This window comes from Schistosoma haematobium, chromosome 1 (genome assembly GCF_000699445.3).
Source record: "Schistosoma haematobium chromosome 1, whole genome shotgun sequence".
Taxonomy (NCBI): Eukaryota; Metazoa; Platyhelminthes; class Trematoda; order Strigeidida; family Schistosomatidae; genus Schistosoma; species Schistosoma haematobium.
The window spans coordinates 44,572,590-44,597,422 of NC_067196.1; the positions used below are offsets into that span (position 1 = coordinate 44,572,590).

The window sequence follows — 24,833 nt, forward strand, 5'->3', positions numbered from 1 at the left end:
ATGATGCCAAAACAAATCAGTGACATTTCTTCGTGGTGTAATTCGAAATAAATAAACAAAAATTGAAAGAATATTTTAAAAATTTCGAAGAAAGTCATGTTTTTTGATGTAAATCCATGAAAAGTTTCGTCATCAAACAATCAAAGATTTCATACACGTAGTTCCCTTTATCATTCTGAAAAGAGCAGGAACAAGAATTCTATCAGAATAACATGATTTCACTTTATTTTGTTGGTTCTCGTCAGCTGCCTACAGCCTGTGATATTTAAAATCACAATTAAATAATGGGTCTAAGTTACTTACATGAAAGGGTTTGGTTGGAAGTTATATTGAAGACATATTAGTATAGTATATCAAGGGTGTAAATAAATTGAATAGACTGAATATTGTAAATATCTATCTTATGTGAAGACACATTCTACAACATTGAGTGTGACAACAGTTCAAACCGCTAGAAACCAGTGATTACATAATGAGTAAACCTTGACATTGTTAATTTGGAAGATAATTGAAACAAAGGTCAATGATGTAATAAATGCAACAAAAAATTTTTAAGATGCAGCGAAGCAATATTTGTCACCAATCCAAGGGAAGAATAATAACCATCTTTTGAACACATAAGTCAGGTTTTTGACACCTGATGGCAATGGCTTCAGCAAACTTCAGATGACCGGAGATTGGCTGCTTACTAACCACCTTGAAGGATTGCAAAGTATCGATCTGATGTCCTGTATCAAGGAGATGTTAAGTAATTCTACTGTTTAGAGTCTTCCTCTTGTTCTGACGGTTTTTGAAACATGTTTAAGAAATTTAAGATATGCTCTCCTTTTTGTTAGGCCAGTGTATCTGCTTTGGCAGGCAGATTATGTAAGATAATAAGAATTAAAAATTATAATTTATAATGTAACATGTTCAAAGCGATTTCCAAGTAAATCTATCTGTGTAAGTGTTTTGCAACCTCTTATATAATTGGGATTTTAATTAAAATTACAAGTTGTAAAGCATGAATACATATAAAATAAAGGTTGATATGTGTGATCAGATTGTTCGAAATGTATTGCACAAATGTATCACATAATTTTGATAACTTTCATGCACTCATTGCATTATCGAGACAATAATAATAACTGGAACTAATCAAACTTTAGTAAATAATTCCAAACTAAATTTTGAAAAGAAGATTAGATTATGATAAAAAATTTAAGTTCAAACTGAGTGAATGGATATGTATTATAACTACTATTATTGTAATGAATTTATTGAAAATTTAATGAAAATGTCATTTTTGATATTATGAGTCATTTGAAGCTAGACGACGGTGGAAAACTTGTAAGCACTGGACGGCCGTTTCGTCCTATCGTGGGACTCCTCAGTAGTGCGCATCCGCTCGTTGGATTCGAACTCAGAGCCTTCAGTCTCGCGAGCGAACGCTTAACCTTCTTGACCACTGAGTCGGCATCTAACGGCGTTAATGTTAGACCTCAACCAATTCACGAAATTGCGCGACCATGTTCCATTGTACTGAGGTTGATACCTGTCTCTACCCGACACGGATTAGCTCCACTGGTCACGGCTTCTCCTTAGAACTCCGAGAATTCCTTCATGAATCTAGTCACTAGTGAGCACATGGCAATGAATTTGAAACATGTAAATGCAAAATATTTTGAATATTCATAGATAGCAATAGTGCTTTAATAATTTGTCTTTTTTCATAGTAGGATAGTTCGATACAGATAAAAACTTATCCTAATTAATCATATTCCTTTCATTGATCATTAACACATAAAAAAGTTGGTTGATGATTTTTGAATTCAATGACCTAAAATATTAAATTTCATGAGTAAACTAATGTTCTAATTAGATATTTTCCATGAAAACAGTATATTTTATCTTCCAAATATAAATAAAGATTAAAGAAAATTGATGGAGAACAGTTCATTAGAAAAGATAAAAGGATATTATAAATTGTACAATTATCTAACGATGATTTAAGTGAGAAAAGTATACGAAATGCCTCGTTAATAAATTCACAGTCAATAATTAATTTTATGTGACAGTAAACTGGTCTTAGGGATGTTTTATTCTCTAAACTAGAGGATTTAATCTTTGTTTAGCACAATACAAAATATCATAATTGACTGAAAGAGTAAGCATCTAATCTTTTAGTCAAGTCCTTTTTAAATTGAGAAGTATATCTTATAAATTCTGTTATCAAGAGAAAAAGTATCTTCGAAATTATTGTTATTATTGTGTAGAAAGTTATCCTTTATGCATCATTCCAAAGATTTACATTAAAAGCTATACTCAGTTGATGATCTCAATATGATCTCGTGAATAGTAATTGTTTTTAACGCAACTCATTAAGAAATACAAATTGTAATGAATTTGAAACATGTAGCTACAAAATATTTCGAATGTTCACAGATAGTAATAATACTTTAATAACTTGATTCTTCTCATAGTATTCAAATGCTAAATTTTATAACAGTAATTCTCTAGAAACATCCTACCTAACTGCAATATTACATACATACATACATAACAGTTTTCGGCACCTAATATTTTCGATTCTATTTAATTTCATACATGTATTGTATAGATTGAATAATCAACATTTGTTTGAACCAGTAAATAAGAAATAACGATAGGAGAGGGTAAATTTACAGTCATGGAAATTAATGTATAGGGGTTATGGAGATTACTAAGTTTTTTTTTGGTTGAGATCAAGGAAGATGGTCGTGCAATTTTGCGATTTCGGAAATTAATGATCAATTTTAAAAGAAGCGATTTGAAATTATGTAAATTCTTTACTAAAAATAATTGTTTAATCATATAAATTGATGTATAAAACATATTATAAGTGAAATATTTAGACTGAGAATGTACTGGTGAATGTACTTTATCTTCGTATTATATATATAGCCCATTTGAATATTACAGTACAAACGAGCCAAATGAGGGACATAATAACAAATGACTGTTTTTAAAATTGCAGTTAATGATATACATTATATGTTAAAACCTGTTGCTGATTATTCAGAAAGTGTATATGTTTCTCCTACGAAATCTCAAAAGTTTATTCAGTTCAGTAAACTATTCTGAATAGTCCATAGAAGTTCGTTGAAAATGTATATTATAGAATAGCCAAGTTTAGTTAGCATAACAATCATTCGTTTGTTACACTACGTTTTCTTCAATCTGACTCCTTAACTAAGTATGCGGTTTACTATTATACAGCACATTTTTACGTTTATTTGTGTCTTGTCATCTGCAGTAATCTTTATCTTAGTTATTATTAGTACTCTCATGTTTAGAAATCTAACGCATTATGCATCGTTTCGAAAGGAAATTATCCATCAAAAAAGAACTATCCAATCAATTCGACAGTTCTAAAAAATACGTAAAAGAAGATTATTAGTCGTACAGTTAAGGAAGGGTAATAAAAATAGTGAAAAATATTGTAAAGCAAGAGAGCAATTTCAATAGTGAACCGTTAATCGAATAGTCAAAGTACAAAGTTTTTTATTGTCCTTGAAAAATACATTATCAACACTGACTTCATTTAAAACAGTTAGATGTCAAAATATATATGTTCGATTATATCGATACAATGTAAAAGATTATGAATACAAGTTGATAAAATGTTTAAAACTTAAACAAAGGTTAAAAAAAGGAAGACCAGAAAGTATTTAGGTTAGATAGCATTCCGTAGATTTTATGATATGTACCTTTATCAGAAAAATAATAACCAACTATGAAATTATAAATGAGGACAAATAGAAGGAAAATTTATGTAAATAAGAATATAACAACAAAATAATTCAATGGAATAAACAGTCGATTTTCCAGTAGACACAATAAGCTATTAATAATCTATGAAGTAAATTCAATAGTTCCCTACTTCTTACTTTCATTTTTGATAAAATGATCTAGAATGGTAATAAAAGTTTCAAGAGTAAACTAATCCGTTGAAACAAATGTAATACTATCTAGATAGAAATGATTCATTTCATCTCAGTGAATAAAATAAAAAAAGGCATATTGTATAATCTGAAAGCAATGTAAAGGTTGATTTCATGATCAATTCTTCTTGCTGGCAACACTTTTAAATTTTCATTAGTTTATAGTTAAAATGAAATGAATTAATGATTATTTTTAGTGAATAATGATAAGGGAAATTTAGTTTTTAATTTTACCTACCATCAGATAAATGAATATCAATAATGCCTAATATAAAAATGGTTACATCACAACAACAAAAAAATAGTCTTGTCCGGAAATTTTTCTTTGTCAATTGTACATCTTTCTACAAGTTAATGAAGTATAAGAGAGATAGATAAATTACACTGGGCAATTATGGATTCTTATAATTACATTTACATTTTTGACTAGCTACTTAATTTGTTATAATGAACAATTCTATCATCATTATTATAATTATTACAGAAAGAAAAACGAATGTTTTTCTAATGGATGTAACAAACAAGTAATGAATAAACGGCTTAATTGATCATTTAAAATAGAAAATAATATGATGAAAGAAAAAAACCGATAGCATTGATGAAAAATGACTTTCTGGTGTATTTGTTTCGATATATGGTATCAATTGTGTACATGATTAATGATAGGAGCAGTTTGCGATTCATATCAATTAAAGTATCAGTGATAACCATGGAGCACTGTTTAAATGGTTTAACTTAGTTTTTGATATCTTAGTAACCTTTAGGCTTTTTGATGAGATCAATGAAGCTTGAAATGTCAATCAGTTATATAGAAGGGAGAACGTGGTCATGAATCCTCAGTTGCGTGAATTCGATTCTTTCCAAGTCCATGAATACTCACTGTTGATGAGACCTTAACTAGGTAAAAACAGATGTTCTTTGATTTTAAACTTTAAATGACTATCGAAATGATGGTAAATGATGATGCAAATCAAACGGAATACCAAGTAGTCTCCAACGACTTCTCAAACATACATAAGCATCAACAAAATGCTATCATCAGTATTATGCTCTCCATCACTTAAACTGCACATGAAATAATTTTTAAATAATATATATTATCATTTGTAAAATCTGCATCATTATTGTTACTAGCTCATAAGCAATCTTAGTTTGTTGATTGAGATCTTGAACCGATTGACGTTAGACCACCATTGAAAATCTGGAAGCACTGGACGGCTGTTTCGTCCTATTGTGGGACTCTACAGCAGTGTGCATCCACGAGCCCGCTCGTGGGATTCAAATTCAGAGCCTTCAGTCTCATGAGCGAACGCTTAGCCTACTAGACCACTGAGTCGGCATCCAAGGATGTTAGTGTCTAACCTCAACCAATCCATGAAATTGCGCGACCATGTTCCATCGTACTGAGGTAGATACCTGTCTCTACTCGACACGGAATCCTAATTTGTCGAATATTTTATGTATATGTATAATTCAAACTGAAACATGGGAAGAATAAACTTATATATCAATTTTTAATTTACACAATGAAACGTTCTAATATTTCACAATTACAAGTAATTAGAAATTTAACTTATAACAATCAGGAACAGGTCATCGGAAATGTTAGTCTAACCATGTAAACTAAAAACACAAAAAAAGGTCTGATTTCATTTTTCATTTTTATATTTTCCTAACTGTCCAATTTTCATGACGCTATTTGGTTTCTCATTTTATCCTTTTTTTTCAAAAAAAGACTAAAACTATTCACTGATACAAACAAACTAAACGGAAGAAGTAAAAAAGCAACAACATTGTCCTTAATATTCAAAGGGTTGATTAGGAAAAGAGAAGATGAGAAAATAAACTCCTTCTCATACTTGCCTAATTTTTAAAATTTTTTTTACTGAGATTCATTAAACTCGACAAAGGCGAAAAAAAATTGGATAAGCATCACTTGTTACTTACTATTTTCATTATAGTAATAGTTAATATTATAATCATTAATACGGATAGTAGTAGTTACTTTCCTAATTTAATGTGAGGTTTTATTCGAAAAAATACTCAATGTGTACATGAATAATTCAGTGGAATTATGAAAAAAGTGAATTCGATGTCAGAATTAAGAATGAAAAAAACAAACCGTAACAACAATGTGTTCATAGTGTTAGATAAGAAAAAAATGTTTATTATGAAAATAAAGAAGGGGATGATTGTCGATATTGATTACTAGGTTCTACTCCCACGGGCGGGATCGTGGATGCGCACTGCTGAGGAGCTTCATACTAGGGCGAAACGGCCGTCCAGTGCTTCTAGGTTTTCCATGAATTTAAATATCCAAATTCATCTTGAGAGAAAAAAACATTTAAGATTCTCTCTAATTTAGTGTGGTTTGAAAACAGAATAAACAAAATGAATAATGTTCGTAAACAAAAAAATAATAGATGCAATATATAATACTGGACAGTATGAAGATATAATTTATATAAGAGAGTGTATTTGATTGCTGGTTTTTCAACTAACTCAATTTTAAGTGTTCTGTGTCAATCAAGAAGAATTTCAAAACCTGATTTTTATTTTGGATGACATTCATTAACAAGATAAATATTTGGTTTTGATGGAATTAATGTTTTGAAAGGTATTCAAACCATAATCAATCAGTATTGAACAGTTGGGAGCATGATTCAATTGAAGCTAGACCATAATGGAAAACCTGAAAGCACTAGACGGCCGATTCGTCCTATTGATGGACTCCTCAACAATGCGCGAACACGACCGCGCCTCGCGGGATTCGAACTCAGAACCTACTGGTCTCGCGCGCGAGCACCTAATAGCTAGACCACTGAGCCGGTGTTGATGTCTAACTTCAACTAATCCACGAAATTGAACGACATATCCACCATTGTCTTTAGTGAGTTACTAACTCACAACGAACCTGGTTGAACTCCACTGGTCACTGCTTCTCACTAGAACTCCAGGATATACCTTTTGAAGCCAGTCACTAGTGAGCATATGTTGATTAATATCAACAGGGGTTTTGTAGAGAATTTAGTAGTTTCACTAGTTGTGATCATGAGTCAATTGAAGCTAAACCACCATGGAAAACCTGGAAGCACTGGACGGCCGTTTTGTCCTGTTGTGGGACTCCTCAGCAGTATTGAAATTAAAGAGGATACCACTTCGCTGTTTGATAGGTAGATGACTTTGTAAAACTCCAATTTAACGATGAAATTGAAACTTCATATTTCACATGAATGTGTATAGTATATTTGATGCAAATTTAAAAGTATATCCATTATGGTGTACGTATTTGAAATAACATACACTAAATATATTTGTGAACAAGGAATTCATGTTGAAAGACCATTGTCTTCCACTTGATATTGAAACCACTCATACAATCTACCAACCCGAAAAATTCCTTTAGAGAATACACCTTTAGTTTTCTCAGCCATTTAGCCAGGTTATATGTAGATGATCGACACACTAATAAAATTTAACGTTAAGAAATGATTTTAGGTAGTCGATGTATATATATATATATATATATATATATATATATATATATATATATATATATATATATATATGTATATATATATAGGTTTTAGAAAATTAAATTCCTCTTTATCATTAATGTTCGTGTGTAACAGTTTCACTAGGTTTGAATTCATAATAACCATACCTGATTCTATTTCAAGCTTCAGCAAGATAAAATTAAAGTTTGTTCGTAGTTCCTTTAGTGACTTGGAACGCTGAGAAGTTAGTAGGCTTCTCTGTTTTGGTTCAGGAATATGAAATTTGTTAGATATATCCATCAGTTAAGCTATATTCCAACGTATGTGTACGGCCATACATACATTGGGAGGAATAATCGTGATTTGCAAATTAAGGCATTTGAAAATGTACCAAAATGTTTGCGAAAATAAGTAAAATCAAATAGCACAATAGTAGTAGATGATAACCATTCATCCTTCTCTATCGACAAACACTGTTGAATGAGGTCATAAGATTGATCTGAATTCGCTGTTTATAGTGTTGTTCAAAAAGCTTTATTGAAGTCTTGGCCGTATGAAAATTCAGATCCCTTCTATTTATCTGAAAACAGTTTGTTACCACCGTAATTCACCCTGATTATAGTACTTTATTATCCAGATTAGTAAGCTTTACATTGTTCTTTTCTTTATTACTTGTCTTCTCTTAACTTCCATGTGTTTAGCTGATATTTCATTTTTCATATATATGTGCTTTTAACAAGTACATCTGTGTTCAGATCACACGAAATGTATTGCTCTAATAGATCACACGGTTCTAATAATCTTCGCTTACTTATCGTACTATCCAAATCCATCAAAGAGATTAATTGTTTTAAAATATGAATACTGGCACATTTCAGATAAGATTAGTATTATTCTCAATCTCAACAATGAGAAATCTGCTATTCAATAATGTATTTTACATGATGAAGAAGTATATTTCATAAACTTATGGTATTATTTATAAATCTAGTTTTGGTTAGTTGGTTTATACATGAAAAATTTATTGATATTATAAATGTATATTGAAATCACAATTACCATGGAAATTTGTATTCATGAACTGTTACGTAAGCTAAATAGTTAGCAAGTGGTTGATAAATCATACCATGTATACGTGATATTGATGGGTATTTGTTAGTGTTATGCATGATTTATGTATAGTTACTTTTCCATTGAGAAATACACTGATTTCTACACTGTTTATCAATACTGTTCATGTATGTTAACATACGTTTATTTATGTGTATATGTTTAGGTATACTTTTAGTGAGAACGACTGTAAATAAAAATACTGTTATTTTACAGCTTACAAATTAGACTTTTAATCTGTCAATGTAAATGTATCTGTCAGACTGTACAAATAAAATCACATAAATAATTCTCAAGCTTTATTTATGCATAATTTGTTCTATTGTTTTGACATTTTCTTTCATGAATAATATATTAGGTAACAAAAAGAGAGAGTGAAAAACACATTGATAACGAACTATATTTATGAGTACTAGTAACAAATAATGATGAGTACGTATTGTTGAGAAAAAAGGTTCGTTTTCTCGATCTTCAAATGGTTAGTACTGTATCCAGTATGGTAATTGATGTTAAGAAAGACTGACTAGTTCTATTAAATATTTCGATAGTGATCAATATCAATGTTAAATAATAGTCTTGATCTCCACCGTCAGCTATCATCTAAGAAATAACTTTTTTTTACAATGCTAACCTTAAATTTTGAGATTTTATTCAATAAAAATTTTTGACTAAAGTTGAGTTCTGCCAGACGATGAAATAAATCGATTAGACTTTTGTGATTCGAGAGATGTATCTGCTTTCCATCAAATAAAATCCAAGAATATACTTTATATCGATAACTATCTGTCAATATTTGGCTATCAAAATATGCACTAACCGATCATTAAGTAAAATTTATTCATAAACTGTTCAGTTCTTTTGTTTAGTTAAATAATGAATACCTTTTTGAGACAACTGGATATACGTTATCGAGAATGGTAGGTATACTTCATGACTCCATGTCAATAGCTTTTTAGTAAAAACTGTACTCAGAACAATATAGTATGATATTGATTGTGAATCAGTAATTTTCCATAGAATTATAGACGCATAATCTTTAAATTTTCAATTTCAATAGTTGAGACCATGAGTCAATTGAAGCCATCATGGAGAGCCTGGAAGCACTGGGTGGCCATGTTGTCCCATTGTGGGACTCCTCAGCAGTGCACATCCACGATTCCGCTTCGCGGGATTCGAATCCAGGACCTGTCGGTCTTGCACGCGAACGATAAACCTCTAGAGCACTGAGTTGGCATCCAACAGTGTTAATGTCTAACTTCAACTAATCCATGAAATTTCATTCAGACAACATTCAATGTACCAAGTCAAAGTTTAATATAAACCTTAGTTATACATTTAACGGTATCATTTATAAAATAAAGTAGAATAGATGATGTTATGAGAAAAAACTATGTCAGGGGATAGTTCCTAGACAATAATAATAGTCACATTCATCTTTGAAAAGTTATTCCACCTGGATTTTTGTTTACAATAAAAATATATTCATCAGATGATAAAATGATCGTTATTAATTTAAGTAATTAAGATTGTGTTAGTGTTAGGAAAATATTATCATATTCTTTGTAGGTATACAAGTGAATATAAATGTAATGGATACAACTTGAACAATGTATGAAAATAAGACGATTAATCTGAAATTGAAAATGCAGTTGTTAAAAAACTTGGATATTTAGCCAGAACATAAATAATGATGATAATAATTGTAAAAATTGGTTACGTAACATGATAAAATGAAATCTAATCAAAAAGAGCATAAAAACAGAACTAAGTCAGTTGGATATGAAAATCGTAATAAAGAATGAAACAGGAGGAAGGATAATGATTTTGTGAATCTATAGATTAAGATCATGATGAAAGAAGAGGTCAACTAAGTTTCTTTTGTCGTTATAATTTTGATTGCTAAATGTTTAATATTAATGCGAATCATATAAAGATGTTGATAAGAAGTAGCTAAGAATTACTTGATGAATTAAATAATGACACAAAACTTATATAATAACTGAGTTCGAAAATGTACTCTCAAGACTGAAGAATATGGTAGAACTTTCCTTAACAAAGATCAATCATGTTTTCGACATTCTTCTTGACAGCAATTGATTAGCCAGCATCCAATTTTGTTTATAAAGTTTGTGACTTAAGGCAACATCGGGGCAATCCGTACAGAATGCACATATGCCAACAAGAGACTGGTCAATTGCAGTCCTAAAACAACAATGAGAAGATTCAAGGAAACAATATCAAGTGAATTTAAACTTCACCCCATTCCACAATCAGGTGGCTATCAGGACTCAGTAGCTAAGTGGATAGCGCGATGTCATTTGAAGCGTATGGTACAGAGTGCGAGACCTGGAGTGAACATCAACTATGGGGTTAAGGTACGTCCAGATGACGAGGCCCAAATAGGACGAAACGCACGTCCTGGATTCCACTACTATCCAACATCTATCTTTGCTTATACATCTTGACAGAATTCACCAGAATTTTTTTAGAATTTAAGCTAAATGATACTTGATAACATTTAATGGTTATTATTTGGTATCACTAATTGGTTAAATTTAAAACATATGAAACATTAGACTTCAATGTGGTAACTTTATTTTAAACTAATTATCTAGAAATTTGATTCAATCCAAAGTCTGCTGGAGTTTATTATCAAGGTTATATAAGTGATAAATTTTCAAAATCATTTTGATTTTATCCAATATGATAGTCAGTCAGTCAGTCAGTCAGCTACAACGTAGGACCAGGCACATATATGCACCGGTCCAAGTTGCCATACCTCATTAGCACAACAAGATGGACACCGGTTTCATAAAAGTAGTTAATGCAGAAGTGGTAATATATATATATATATTATAAATAACCTCTATTGAGTATATGTGAACAGCATATCACAATAAGATTGTTTGGTGTTGTTTTTAAAAAGGTCAATCCATCTTTTTTCAATTATCATTAAATATATGAGAGTGCAACAATATCTTTCATATAATCAAACGGTGTATTATTACACTTTTGAAATGATTATTCAACCATAAAAGTATTTATTATGTGAAAGTGTAATAATGTACAAAAGAGCAATGGTAACATAAGAAATATAGACAAAAGTCTTTTTCTTCTTCTGGAATTACTAGTCGAATGTTATTGGTGCTTAATTGATTATCCCTTTATAGTAACTGATAATTCAAAAAACATTTCTATCATTGAATGAGAGGAAACTACTGGGTATGCATTTTAAATTATAAATAAACATAATGGTATACAATGTGTAGATCAGAATTTAATGTCGTAAACATTGAAGTAACTATTAATGTCAGCATCATAAAGTGACTTATCAAAGAAAAATTATGAAGTGATTTTATTAGTTAATGTTTGATTTCATGATTATAGTTAATTACTAACATGTTTCCGCATATCATCATTGAAAAAAATCAACAACAACACAACTTAGATTAGTTGATTCAAGAAGCGGTCATGTTGAATGTTAAGAATATGTGTAGGAATCTCAGTTTTTTCTTCGATCAATTTCACTTAATATTTATTTATTAAGATATCATAGATGAATTTCTAAGAGTATTTGTCCTTAGTTTAAAAAAATACTTTGTTATATAGTGAAGATAAATGAAATGATTATTATAATCTGTATTGGTTGTAAGGAAATGGAATGAAATCAAATTTTCAAATAACATTTAAAGCAATTACACATTCCTACAATCTACATGATTGCAGTCAATATGAACTCGTAGTAAAATCGATTCTCAATTCAAAAAAGTTTTCGCAAATGCTAAATGTTACCAACAATTGTGTACTTATTACTAACCGGTTCTTTGATGAATTTCTCATGAATCTTTATGAAACTGCAATCTTCAAACTGTAACGGTAATTGATTGAGATCATGAACCGATTGATGTTAGACCATCACAATTGAAAACCTGGAAGCACTGGACGGCCGTTTCGTCCTATTGTGGGACTCCTCAGCAGTGCGCATCCACGACCCCGCGAGCGGGATTCGAATCCAGGGCCTTCGGTCTCGCGCGCGAACGCTTAACCAACTGGACCACTGGGCCGGCATCCAATGGTGATAGTTTCTAACATCAACCAATCCACGAAATTGCGCGACCAACTTCCATTGTATTGAGGTAGATACCTGTCTCTACCCGGTAATCTATCGGTGATAATAATTGAAGTTATATGAAAAAAATATAAATTTTTGGATTCCAACATAGCAGTATAAAAAGTTTATTCCTTCTGGTAGACATAGAAATATTTGTATGGCTCCTATTTTGGGTTAATGATGCTCACACTTGATGAGTTGAAAAAGAGAACAAAATAGCTTTTCACTGTTATCTAGTTATCAATCAGTGGTTGAAATGATGTGTGATAGTGATAAAAATTCACTTCAGAGAGAATAAGCTTCATAAACTTTACATGTTAACAGACAAAATTTAGACCAAAAGTAATATTATTCAGTTATTAAACCATCAATATTTTTGTTAGATAATAAGTGATATAACTTACTGGTTTCGGCAACATTCTATTTGTATTTGTTAAACGTGGACGAGATGAATAATTTTCAAATGGTGAGATTCTACGTCTTCCTGATGTAGAAGGTGATCTTTCATTCAAATTTGTAGGATATGAGGAGCCAACATTGTATAAATCTTTTGTATTTATTTGAGTAGGATAATGAATATCCGTCATGTGTTTTTCTTCATAAGGAATATTTTTCGTTGCATGAGTATAAAACATTGGTTCTATAAAAGGTTTAAATAAAATATTCTACAGTTCATTTCAACTCTTCTAGCCATTTTTTCACATCTTATCTAAGACAGTTAAAAATATATACCACATACACTGACAACGAAACAAAATAGATACCTGAAATTTTCTGTGGGTAGTTAATATAATTTTCAAAAATCCAGGTTATGAAAATTGGGCAATTAAATTACTGTGAAACGTTACTAGTTTATACTTGTTACATGTCTTTCTTTACACATGGTTAATATATTTTAAAACCATTTACTAGCATTCTCTTGAATTACCCTTATCAAATATGATAATCGTTTTTCTACTGATAAGACTCTGTCAGTCAGTCATATACGATATAGAACTAAAAACATAAAGTTGGATACACTCCATCGGTACAGTGACAAAATTCTCAAGGCAAGTTCTAAATTAGGTATCAGCGGTACGATTCAAGAAGAAACTACGGATTAGTGAATAAAATTACAAGGAATTCGGCGGCCTGGGAGCTAAGAGAAATTAAGAAAGAATGCATTTGAATGTTTGAGTTACCTCAACTCTTCATTGTGTTTGGAGCCGGACGGGATAAGCTTCTGAGCATATGTTAATTCTTTACAAGCTGCTGAAATACTTTGATTTTTTCTAACGTTTTTCAACCGTCGTTCTCTGATATCACTGCTGTTTTCATGATTGTTTGAACATATTCCCAATCCAACTAAGGTGAACCTCATTATGGGGATTAACTAGTAGCTTCTATATTTGCTCTTCGTTATGTTGAAGGCTAAGTGAATTTCTTGTTGCAGCCTTTCTGTGTCCGATAAACAAATGCGTGCTCATTATGTAGCATGATCAGAGTCCAAACGTGTATCACAGAATAATCATCATATTAAGTGATCACATTAGGTTTATGAACAAGAGTTAACAATTTCTAGTGTTTAGGCAGATTTAATCATCGTGTACATTACTGTAACAAATTGTAATTAAAACGATTACATTACAGTTGAATTTTATAAGGCAAACTAGTTTGTATTTGTTTTTTTATACTGAATGTTATTAGGCAATGAATAATAAAAGCTTAAAATGATTTAAATCCAATGCCATATTAGAATATCAATTAGTTACAGCTGAATCATTAAATATATCCTGAGTAGTTCAACTAATATGATTTGCTTAAGAGTAAATTTACTAGTTTTTAGAATGACACGAATTGAATTAGATCCTTATAAGTGAACTGAACAAAGTTTCTGTTGGCGGCCTGCTTGAATACCTGGGCTACTTGTTCCTGCCATCTGGATATTTCAACAAGTTAACTGTTTTCTTGTTTGTTTTAACACATCATTATGCCTATCAGTCTCATGACCTATTCAGGTGCGTTTGTGAAAAGTTTACGAAATTTCACTACACAAGTTTTAAAAGAGTCCAATTAGAGATAATATAGTTACTGGCAATATGCATCGAAAAGGATATACACCATTCAGATGTTAATTACTGAACTGCTAACATCTAATTGACGATCACTCACTATTTATCGTCAGGATCAATCAAAAAATAAGAAAAGGAAACTTGTTGAAATACGTTGTGTTCAGAATTCTACGTCGTACCAAAAATATAACATTGAATAAAGCTAATAATAGTAATAAACAATCTTTTTAGGGCAAAGACGAATAGTGGTTAGCAGTGGAATCCAGGATGGTCGTTTAATCCTATTTGGGACTCATCTGCTAAATGTACCTGCATCTCAGAGTTGATGTTGGTTCATTGACTCGGACCCAGTAACATTCACTTCAAACGCCATCACGTTATCCACTTAGCTACTGACTCGTGATAGCCACCTAATTGTGCAATGAGGTGAAGTTTAAATTCACATGACATCGTTTGCTCGTATCTTACCACTGGCTAAATTGATAACGCAATAGCGTTTGAAAGGAACGGTACTGGGTTCGAGTTCCTGAGTGAACATCAACTCTGAGATGCAGGTACATCCAGCAGACGAGTCCCAACGTGGACGAAACCGGTGTACTGGATTCCACTGCTAACCACTGTCGATCTTTGCTCATAAAGCTTGTGACTTAAGGCAATACAGAATGCACGTATGCCAACATGAGACTGATCAATCGCAGTCCTAAATAACAATGAGAAGATACAATTAAAACAACACCAAGCGAATTTAATAATAAACAATATTTTAATCCTTAAAATATTCTTAACTACATGATTCTACTCATTTGATTTGCTTAAGAGTAAATTTAATAATGTTCAAAATAACACAAATCGAATTAGATCCCTTTCACTAAAGCGAACAAAATTTCTGTCGGTATATAATAAATAGTTAAAATGATTTAACTTCATTTATTAGATTTTTTAATGATGGTTATTCCTATGCAAAAAAGGATTATTCAAATTATAAATGACATTGATAGGCGTTAACCAAAATGCTAACTTTTCATTTTACTGATAAGATTTGATAAATTCATATTTATTATCTATGCAGTTAGTATTAAAATTAGTAGTATATCATCATGTTTCTTTGGTTACACCCAAATATTTTTAAAATACATGCAATGTATACTTATATTTTACAAAATAGATATCATTATTTAATTTGTTATGGGTAAAGTCAATGTTGAGAAAAACAAAACACAACAATAAACAGCCAAGTAAATAAAAAAAATGTGCAATGATTGATTTTTTTTCACAAAAATAACGTCTATTTTTTGTATTGTTGAAGGTCATTCAGAATATTCAAAGGGGTTATTGGAACAATGATTTTGTATGATTTTTATTACAAATCACTGACAAATTTCAGAAAAGAAAAGTAGAAAGTAGAAGTATCAAATACGTTTTTCAAAAAAAACATACAATGGTGTATTATAAGAAATGAAGACAGGTTATTTATTCTCTGAAGAAGTGATTTACACTAAGCCATGAAACGTCAGAAAATCTAATTTTTCTACTCATTGGGATATTACAAATATATTATTTATTTATAACAATCTACTCAATGCTCAATTTATTCGAAATTATCAAATCAAACCTTGGTAATGATACCTACAAGTCTTTACAGTACATCTTTTTGTAATTAAGATGTATGGATACTGAAATAGTTTATTGAAACTTGTCATTTGTTTGTATGACATTGATTATATACAACTTAATCTGTAAAGATTATGTAATAAATTATTTTAGTATTTTAGTAAACATTTCTCTATGAATATCGGATGGGTTTTGTGGAGATTGTAGTAATTTCAATGATTAGGATCATTAGTCAGTTGAAGCTAGACCACCATGGAAAACCTGGAAGCACTGAACGGCCGTTTCGTCTTATTGTGGGACTCTTCAACAATGCTTGCGCGCGGAACCAGTGGGTCCTGGGTTCGAATCTCGCGGGGGGCGAGGTCGTGGATGTGCACTGCTGAGGACTCCCACAATAGGACGAAACGGCCGTCCAGTGCTTCCAGATTTTCCATGGTGGTCTAGCTTCAACTGACTCATGATCTAACCAGTGAAATTTCTCTATTAGCCTAGAATTATCCTATATAATACTTTGCAATGAAATGAAATGCATAAATCTTAGATATGTGCAGTGATAAAATAAATTTATTTTATTCAAATTATTTATCTAGATCATCCATAGTTTTTTTTATTTCCTGTTAATAAATTCTTAATTGCCTTCTTTAACAAACAATCAACCTGATCATCACAATAATAAAAACATTGATTTTGATTTTGTTTATTTATCTTCATGTTTGACTCATATCATGTATGAAATTATCTGATTTCATCAGAATCACTGATCAGAGGTGATATATATGTAGTCAACAAAATTTCTTCTTTCAGCTTAGATCCAATTGTACATACATACAATTATTATCTTAATACCCGACCGTTGTTGCTACCTTGACGTGGTGGTCGGGCTTGCCTATCGTGATGAAGCAACCGAGTTATACTGGCTGGAACAACCGTTCCTCAAGGTCCTACCATGTCAGACAGGTCGGTTGAAGAGCGGTAAGACTAAAAGCAACAAACCCAAGGTCCGAAGGCGAAGTCGTACTGCTGACTGTACAGAGGTGTGACAGCAGTAAGGTGTTTCCTTCAGACAACCAGCATGACAGCGATGCTGCCTTCCCACAAGGAGGGGTGGGGTTAGAAAAGGTCGACCCTAAAAATGCACACCTCGCCTTATCCCACGGATATCCGTCTCCGGCGGTAAGGTCTCAATAAGTACGGAGTTAACACAAAAATTACCTATAACAAGGTCGTGCACGACCGGCCTCAAGCAGTTGCCCCTTGGGCACTGCGGTCACGCTCTCAGTTCACTAAGACCACCTTTAATCCAATTTCCTTTTCAGGTACCTCCAGAACAACCCTTCCACGGTGTGGGCAACCGGGAAGTGATAACCGCCCTCATACTTCTAACAGCACTCAAGACCACTGTATTCATAATCAACCTACCTCTTCAATTCCTATTATTCCTCCTACATCGACTTTCGACTCTATATTTCCTCTCTCGGCTTCCACCTCAAGTGTCACCGTAGCCAACGATTCTAGTGCGCAAAACACTGTCCCAGGTCTACTGAAACCTCGCTCCAAACTACACATTGGAGTCTTCAACGTACGAACCCTATGTCAAATCGGTCAGCAGGCTTCCTTGGCTAAAACCCTAGAGTCTCTTTCCATTGATGTATGCTGTGTCTCCGAAACACGCATACAGGATTCCAGTGTGGTCATTCACTTGACCTCACCTCGGCAAAACGGAGAGCCAACGAGATACACCCTACGTGTATCTGGTGACCTGATGGCCAGTTCTCGTGGACTGGCAGGAGTAGGCATAGCACTAAGCATGAAGGCGGAACAAGCACTGCTAGAGTGGATCCCCGTCAACAGTCGTCTATGTGCTGTTCGGCTAAACGGCTCCGTAAGAACTCGGAAGGATAGGGACACACGTCGTTGCCTTTTGTCGTTTCTGCCTACGCTCCCACTGACTGCAGCTCAGATGAAGTGAAAGATGAATTTTACAGAAAGCTTTCTGAACTTCTTCAGAAAGCTAAACGCTCAGACATAGTACTCGTAGCAGGTGACTTTAATGCTCAGATAGGTAGTTTAAACCAAACACAAAGGCATTTAGGTGGATATTTTAGCATTTCGGTTCAGCGAACAGATAATGGTGACCGTCTGCTGCAACTGTGCTCAGACAATCGCTTATTTTTAGCAAACACAAATTTTAAGCATAAGGAGAGACATCGTCCAACGTGGCGACCGCCTGCACCAAACCAACGATGGACTCAAATAGACCATATTGCCATCAGTCATCGTTGGAGAGGGTCGGTACAAGATTGTCGCTCATTCTGGAGTACCTGCTTGACTCCGACCACGCCCTAATACGGGCACGCATCTGCTTGCGCCTCACTGGACGCAAAAAAGTCACAGTAAAAAGACTCATTAGAACTGGATTGAGTAGCGAGAAAACCAAAAGTAGATTCCAGGAACAACTGAGGTCACGATTAGGTAGTTGTGAAGACGAGACTGACCCAGATGTTGCTTGGAATGAAATACAAGCAGCTGTGGAAGCAGCAGTGACATCTATTAGCGACTTAAACCACAGAGTTTCAAAGAACCAGTGGATTTCTTCAAAGTCTATCACACTGATGGATTCTCGCAAACTCGTCCCATCAGGTTCTGAACATGATGAAGAGCGACAACAAATCAGATCTAGGTTAAGAAAAAGTCTGAGAAACGACCGTGAGCAGTGGTGGGCAACGAAATCAAAAGAGATGGAAAAGGCGGTGACTATAGGGAACACAAGACAGCTTTACAGACTAATAAAAGAAACTGGAATTAATAAGTCAAGTGTAAGTGAGATTATATCGGAAAAAGACGATACTCATCTGCTCCCAGTCCAGACGTTTAGAACGATGGGCGGAACATTTCAGAGAACAGTTCAGCTGGCCTTCAGCTACTCTACAACTACCCTCCATTCCCAGACAGTGTGAATGGAACATTGAAGTAGGTCCCCCAACTCTTGCTGAAGTTCAAAAGGCTATAGTTAATCTGAAACAAGGAAGGGCAGCTGGTCCAGATGGATTGGCTCCAGAGGTCTTTAAGGATGGTGGTCCAATTTTAGCGATTAAGTTGACTAATATTTTAGCTAAAATCTGGGAGTTAGACGTTATTCCATCTGACTGGTCACAATCACTTATCGTCCCAATATATAAGAAAGGGTCAAAAACATCCTGTGACAACCATAGAGGGGTTAGTTTAACTAATATAATATCTAAAATACTAGCCTCGATAATTATCAGACGCCTAACTAAGACTCGTGAACTGCAAACACGAGAGAACCAAGCTGGCTTTAGACCTGGTCGTGGCTGCATCAACCACATATTCACCATTCGTCAGATTCTAGAACACAGGCATACTTATCGGCGTCCGACAATGGTGGTCTTTCTTGACTTAAAAGCAGCATTTGACTCGGTAGACCGCGAGATTCTGTGGCAGTGTCTGTCATTGAAAGGTGTACCCCAGAAGTACATAAACCTTGTAAAGGCTCTTTACTCGGACACTACTAGTCGAGTCAGAGCTTATGGCGAACTGTCATCCACTTTTGCAACCTCAAGTGGTGCTTGTCAAGGCTGTCCACTTTCCCCATTTTTGTTTAACTTCATCATAGATCTACTGATGGAAATAACTTTCTCGTCGACTGAGTTCTCGGGTATTGATCTCCTTCCAAGAGGTCCACTTATCGACTTAGAATACTCAGATGATATAGTCCTGTTTGGTGAAGACGCTGATAAAATGCAGAGTCTTCTGGTAGCACTAAGCAACAATGCCAGAATGTTTGGAATGCGCTTCTCTCCCTCGAAATGCAAGTTGTTGCTTCAGGACTGGTCTGCGTCAACACCTGAACTAAGGATAGGGAGTGAAGTAGTCGAACGAGTTGACAACTTCACTTATCTTGGAAGTCTGATCAGCCCTAATGGGTTGGTATCTGACGAAATCTCAGCACGCATTCGAAAAGCTCGATTGGCTTTTGCCAACTTGCGTCACCTATGGCGAAGGCAAGATATCCGTCTATCAATAAAAGGACGAGTATACTGCGCGGCAGTCCGTTCTGTCTTACTTTACGGCAGCGAAACATGGCCATTAAGAGTAGAAGACACTCGTAAGCTATTAGTATTTGACCACAGATGCCTTAGAAATATTGCTGGCGTCTGCTGGGATCACCGGGTAAGTAATAGTGAGGTTAGACGCAGGGTATTAGGGAATGATGGTAAATCAGTTGATGAGGTTATGAATCTTCATCGACTGAGATGGTTGGGCCACGTGTTACGTATGCCTGAACACCGATTACCACGACGTGCAATGCTAACTGGTGTTCGGGATGGTTGGAAGAAAGTTAGGGGCGGCCAAACCAAAACGTGGTATCAGTCCATAAAATCACTAAATTCTAGTCTGAGTCATGATGGTAGATGCAGACTACTTGGTTTGGGTCGGCGTGACTATCGTAACCAATGGTTGGAGACTCTTGGTGACATGGCTCAGAATCGATCACAATGGCGTCGGTGTATACACTCTCTGTCTTCCCTTAAACTAAGAGATTAAAAACGCTTCATATCTTTCTTTGTACGAGCTAATTCTTTCTTCCTGTACTATATCCTTATTGCAATCTTTCTTTTATATATTACCACCTCTGAATTAACTACTTTTATGAATCCGGTGTCCATCTTGTTGTGTTAATGAGGTATGGCAACTTGGACCGATGCATATATGTGCCTGGTCCTACGTTGTAGCTGACTGACTGATTATCTTAATACACGTTTCTATACTTTTCATACCAAATGTCTCATACATACTACAACAAATTCTTACTTTCGATACTGTTAACATGATTGGATGACCTATTTATAATACAAGTAATTAAAGAACCATATACTTATTCTCTTTTCGTTAATTTTGATGATTGATTATATTTCCTTGAAAAAGCTTGTACCAGAAGGTCGAGTGAAACATAGGACGCTGAGAGTTTACAATTATAATTTTTCCTCCTTCATGCTATGAAAGTTAGTTGGTGCTAGTTAACTTTAAATTAAAAAAATGAATTTATGCTTGTTAAAAATCATGTAGTCTTTAAAAATGTTTAATTCGTGCTTAACTGAGTCGTTCACAAAAAGAAAATATATTCAAATATCCATACATTTTTACCGACTGTACATGTCTGCGAAACGATATAACGAGAAGTTATTTCACTGAAACCTTTAATTTATTATCTACACGACTTTTAAGTAGGTAGTATAGCTATTTTTGGGAAAAAACTCCATTTATATCGAAGTTATATGAATATTTTGTAGGTTCACATCTTTAGATAATTGTCCAAATATTATTGTATCCTTTCTTGTTACTAAGTAATTTAACAGATCAATCATGTGATATTTCACTTTAACCGATATGTTATTTAGAAATATAAACTTCTGAAACAAAAACCTTATAACAATCTTCCGTTGACCTCATTATAACACTTGACAGTATAAGAAATGTTACATTCATAAATTGAAGTTACCTCAGGTATAAGAAAGACCGAGAGATTTGAAATGAAATAAATAGGAATAATTGATCTAGAAAACGTTTGTAAATATATATTTTAACAGAAAAAGGTCATATTTCTACCACACAATATAAATTCAGTAAGTAGATTAGATTACTCGTTATACAACAGCTGATGAATGTTTTGAGGTCATAATAAACATACTCTCCCATATTTTTTATATTTCAAAGTTATATTTGCAAGAAATATTGTACAAATTTGCATTTATAAATTGTAACGCGGAAGGTCAGCTAATCAGATTTTGCGATTAACATTTGTTCAATTACATTTTTCAGTACAATTAAAATGATAGTTTATTTTTTTGTAAGCAATGATGGATAGTGGTTAGCAGTGGAATCCGGGACGAGCGTTTCGTCCTATTTGGGACTCGTCTTCTGGATGTACCTGCATCTCAGAGTTGATGTTCACTCTGTGACTCGAACCCAGTACCGTTCGTTTCAAACGCCACCGCGTCATGAGCTGACGAGCGCCAAATAGGACGAAACGCGCGTCCTGGATTTCACTATCTATTGACAACGTGAAAAGTTTGGTAGAGATTTAGGTAATAGGATAATAAATCAGAAAGTTATTAATATATATTCAAGGCAGTATACAAGCGTTTCTATGATACAGTATGACCCAATGAGGCATCATAAATTCACCTAGATTATAAGCAACCAAAGATAAATATTAGGATTTACAGATATTTTCTTTTTCACAGGTTGAAATCATGAGTCAGTTGAAGCTAGACCACCATTGAAAACCTGGAAGCACTGGACGGCCGTTTCGTCCTGGTATGGGACTCCTCAGCAATGCGCATTCACGATCCTGCACCACTCGGGGCTCGAACCCAGGACCTACTGGGTTTCGCGCGCGAGCACTTAACCACTAGACCACTGAGCCGGCTAGCTTCAACCGACTCATGATTTCAACCTGTGAAATTTCTAAAACTCTCCACAAAAACCCATTCTGATAATAATCAACTGCTCACTAGTGACTGACTTCAGGAAAAACTCCTGGAGTTCTAGTGAGAAGCCGTTACCAGTGGAGTTCAACCGGTCTGTTGTGAGATAACAACTCACTGAAGACAATGGTGTACGGTGGCGCAACTTCGTGGATTGGTTGAAGTTATACATTAACACCGTTGGATGCCGGCTCAGTGGTCTAGTGGTTAAGTGCTCGCGCGCGAAGCCAGTAGGTCCTGGGTTCGAGCCCCGCGTGGTGCGGGATCGTGGATGCGCATTGCTGAGGAGTCCCATACGAGGACGAAACGGCCGTCCAGTGCTTCCAGGTTTTCAATGGTGGTCTAGCTTCAACTGACTCATGATTTCAACCTGTGAAATTTCTAAAACTCTCCACAAAAACCCATTCTGATATTTTCTTTTTATTATGTAGTAAAAAACCATTGGATGTATTATAGGTAAAGATGGATATCTACTGAGTATCAATTGAAAACGTTATGTATGTAAAACCATTTCAAATGTGGTTGGTACAACAGGGTTACCAACTACATTCTGTTAAACTCCTAAACAGAAAAATAGAGTTCTTCTTCATAACTGTAACAATTTTAACTTCGTAAGCCTCATTCTACCAAAAACGAACTGTTTATACGAATTTAGTCATTATGAACAACCGACTGATAAAGTGTACAGCAACAGGCATGTGGTCACATGAATAGATGACTTGAAATAAATCTCAATTATGCACTAGCAAATCATAGTCGATGAGATAAACAACGATAATGACTCTTAGTGAAGGTTTCTTATGCCGCGAATTGGTTACAGTAAGAGGTCTGAACAAACAACTCAACAGTATTATGTCCCATAAAAAATTGTGACAGTTTTCAAATCATCCATGTCTATAGTTATCGATGACAGCTGTTGAGTTTTAAATCCATCTTGAAACAACTGTCTAGTTTACAATACTTTCCAATTGTACTTTAGTTCTAATCTAATCATGAATACAACTAAGTTATTTTTAAGCATTTTTTATAAATATTCATCGTATCAAATATTTGTACATGATGTTTATGAAATCAATCATTCACAAAATTTAATTGAAAATTGAATTGTTTCCTTGTCAGACAAGTTTATTTTGTTAAGTTATACAAAAGGAGGCAGTAAATCTTTAAAAATAATTTATCATTTGAGACAAGATTAACAAAAATCATTTCAATAATTGGATTCTTAAGTCGATTTGAGCCAGACCACCATTCAAAACCTGGACGTACTGATGTTATAACGCTCGGACTTTCGTCGTCTACACGAATGGGACTTTAGTTGGCCTTAGACGAATACCTACACTAGATTCCCTCCCACTGTCTATTCTACGGGACTTCAGCGCAATTTATATCAACAACACGTGATTAGCCTGACTAGAACGTAAACATAGTTCCACACCAAAAACCGACAACAGTCCGACACAATCCAAAACTACCAATGATAATAATAAGGATAGAAGAATATATAACTCATCTAACACTTGTCAGACTGCATACAATTCTGATTAAGCAGACAAACAATCTTTATCATTCTCGCCAACACATCAACCGAACGGCCATTCCTTCCGATTACGGAACTCCTCATTAGTGCGTATCCACGATCCCGCATGCAGGATTCGAACCAAAGACCTTCGGTCTCATATGCGACCGCTTAACCTCTAGACCACTGGACCGGTATCCCACTGTGTTAATGTCTAGTTTCAATCGGTTTAGGATCTTTTGAAACTTTATTCATTGTCTTCGGTGGATAACCATCTCGTACTCGACACGGATTGAACTCCACTAGTCCAGGTTTCGAGCCCCTATGAGCACTGCTGAGAAGTTCTATACTAGGACGAAACGGTTATCCAGTGCTTCCAGGTTTTCGATGATTGTGTAGCTTAAAACGATTCATGAATTCAATCATTAAAATTTACTACAATCTTCACAAATCTCCATTTTGATAT

General features: G+C 34.0%; 1 protein-coding gene across 1 annotated transcript in view; it reads right to left on the reverse strand.

Annotated features, from left to right (window-relative positions):
- The window catches only part of MS3_00009924 (uncharacterized protein), a 111,728-nt gene that overhangs the window by 4,343 nt on the left and 82,552 nt on the right, over nt 1–24,833 (reverse strand). The window contains exon 9 of the mRNA XM_051218330.1: nt 13,085–13,320. Coding sequence (XP_051074182.1) covers nt 13,085–13,320 — 236 coding nt within the window. The remainder of the gene's footprint in view (nt 1–13,084; nt 13,321–24,833) is intronic.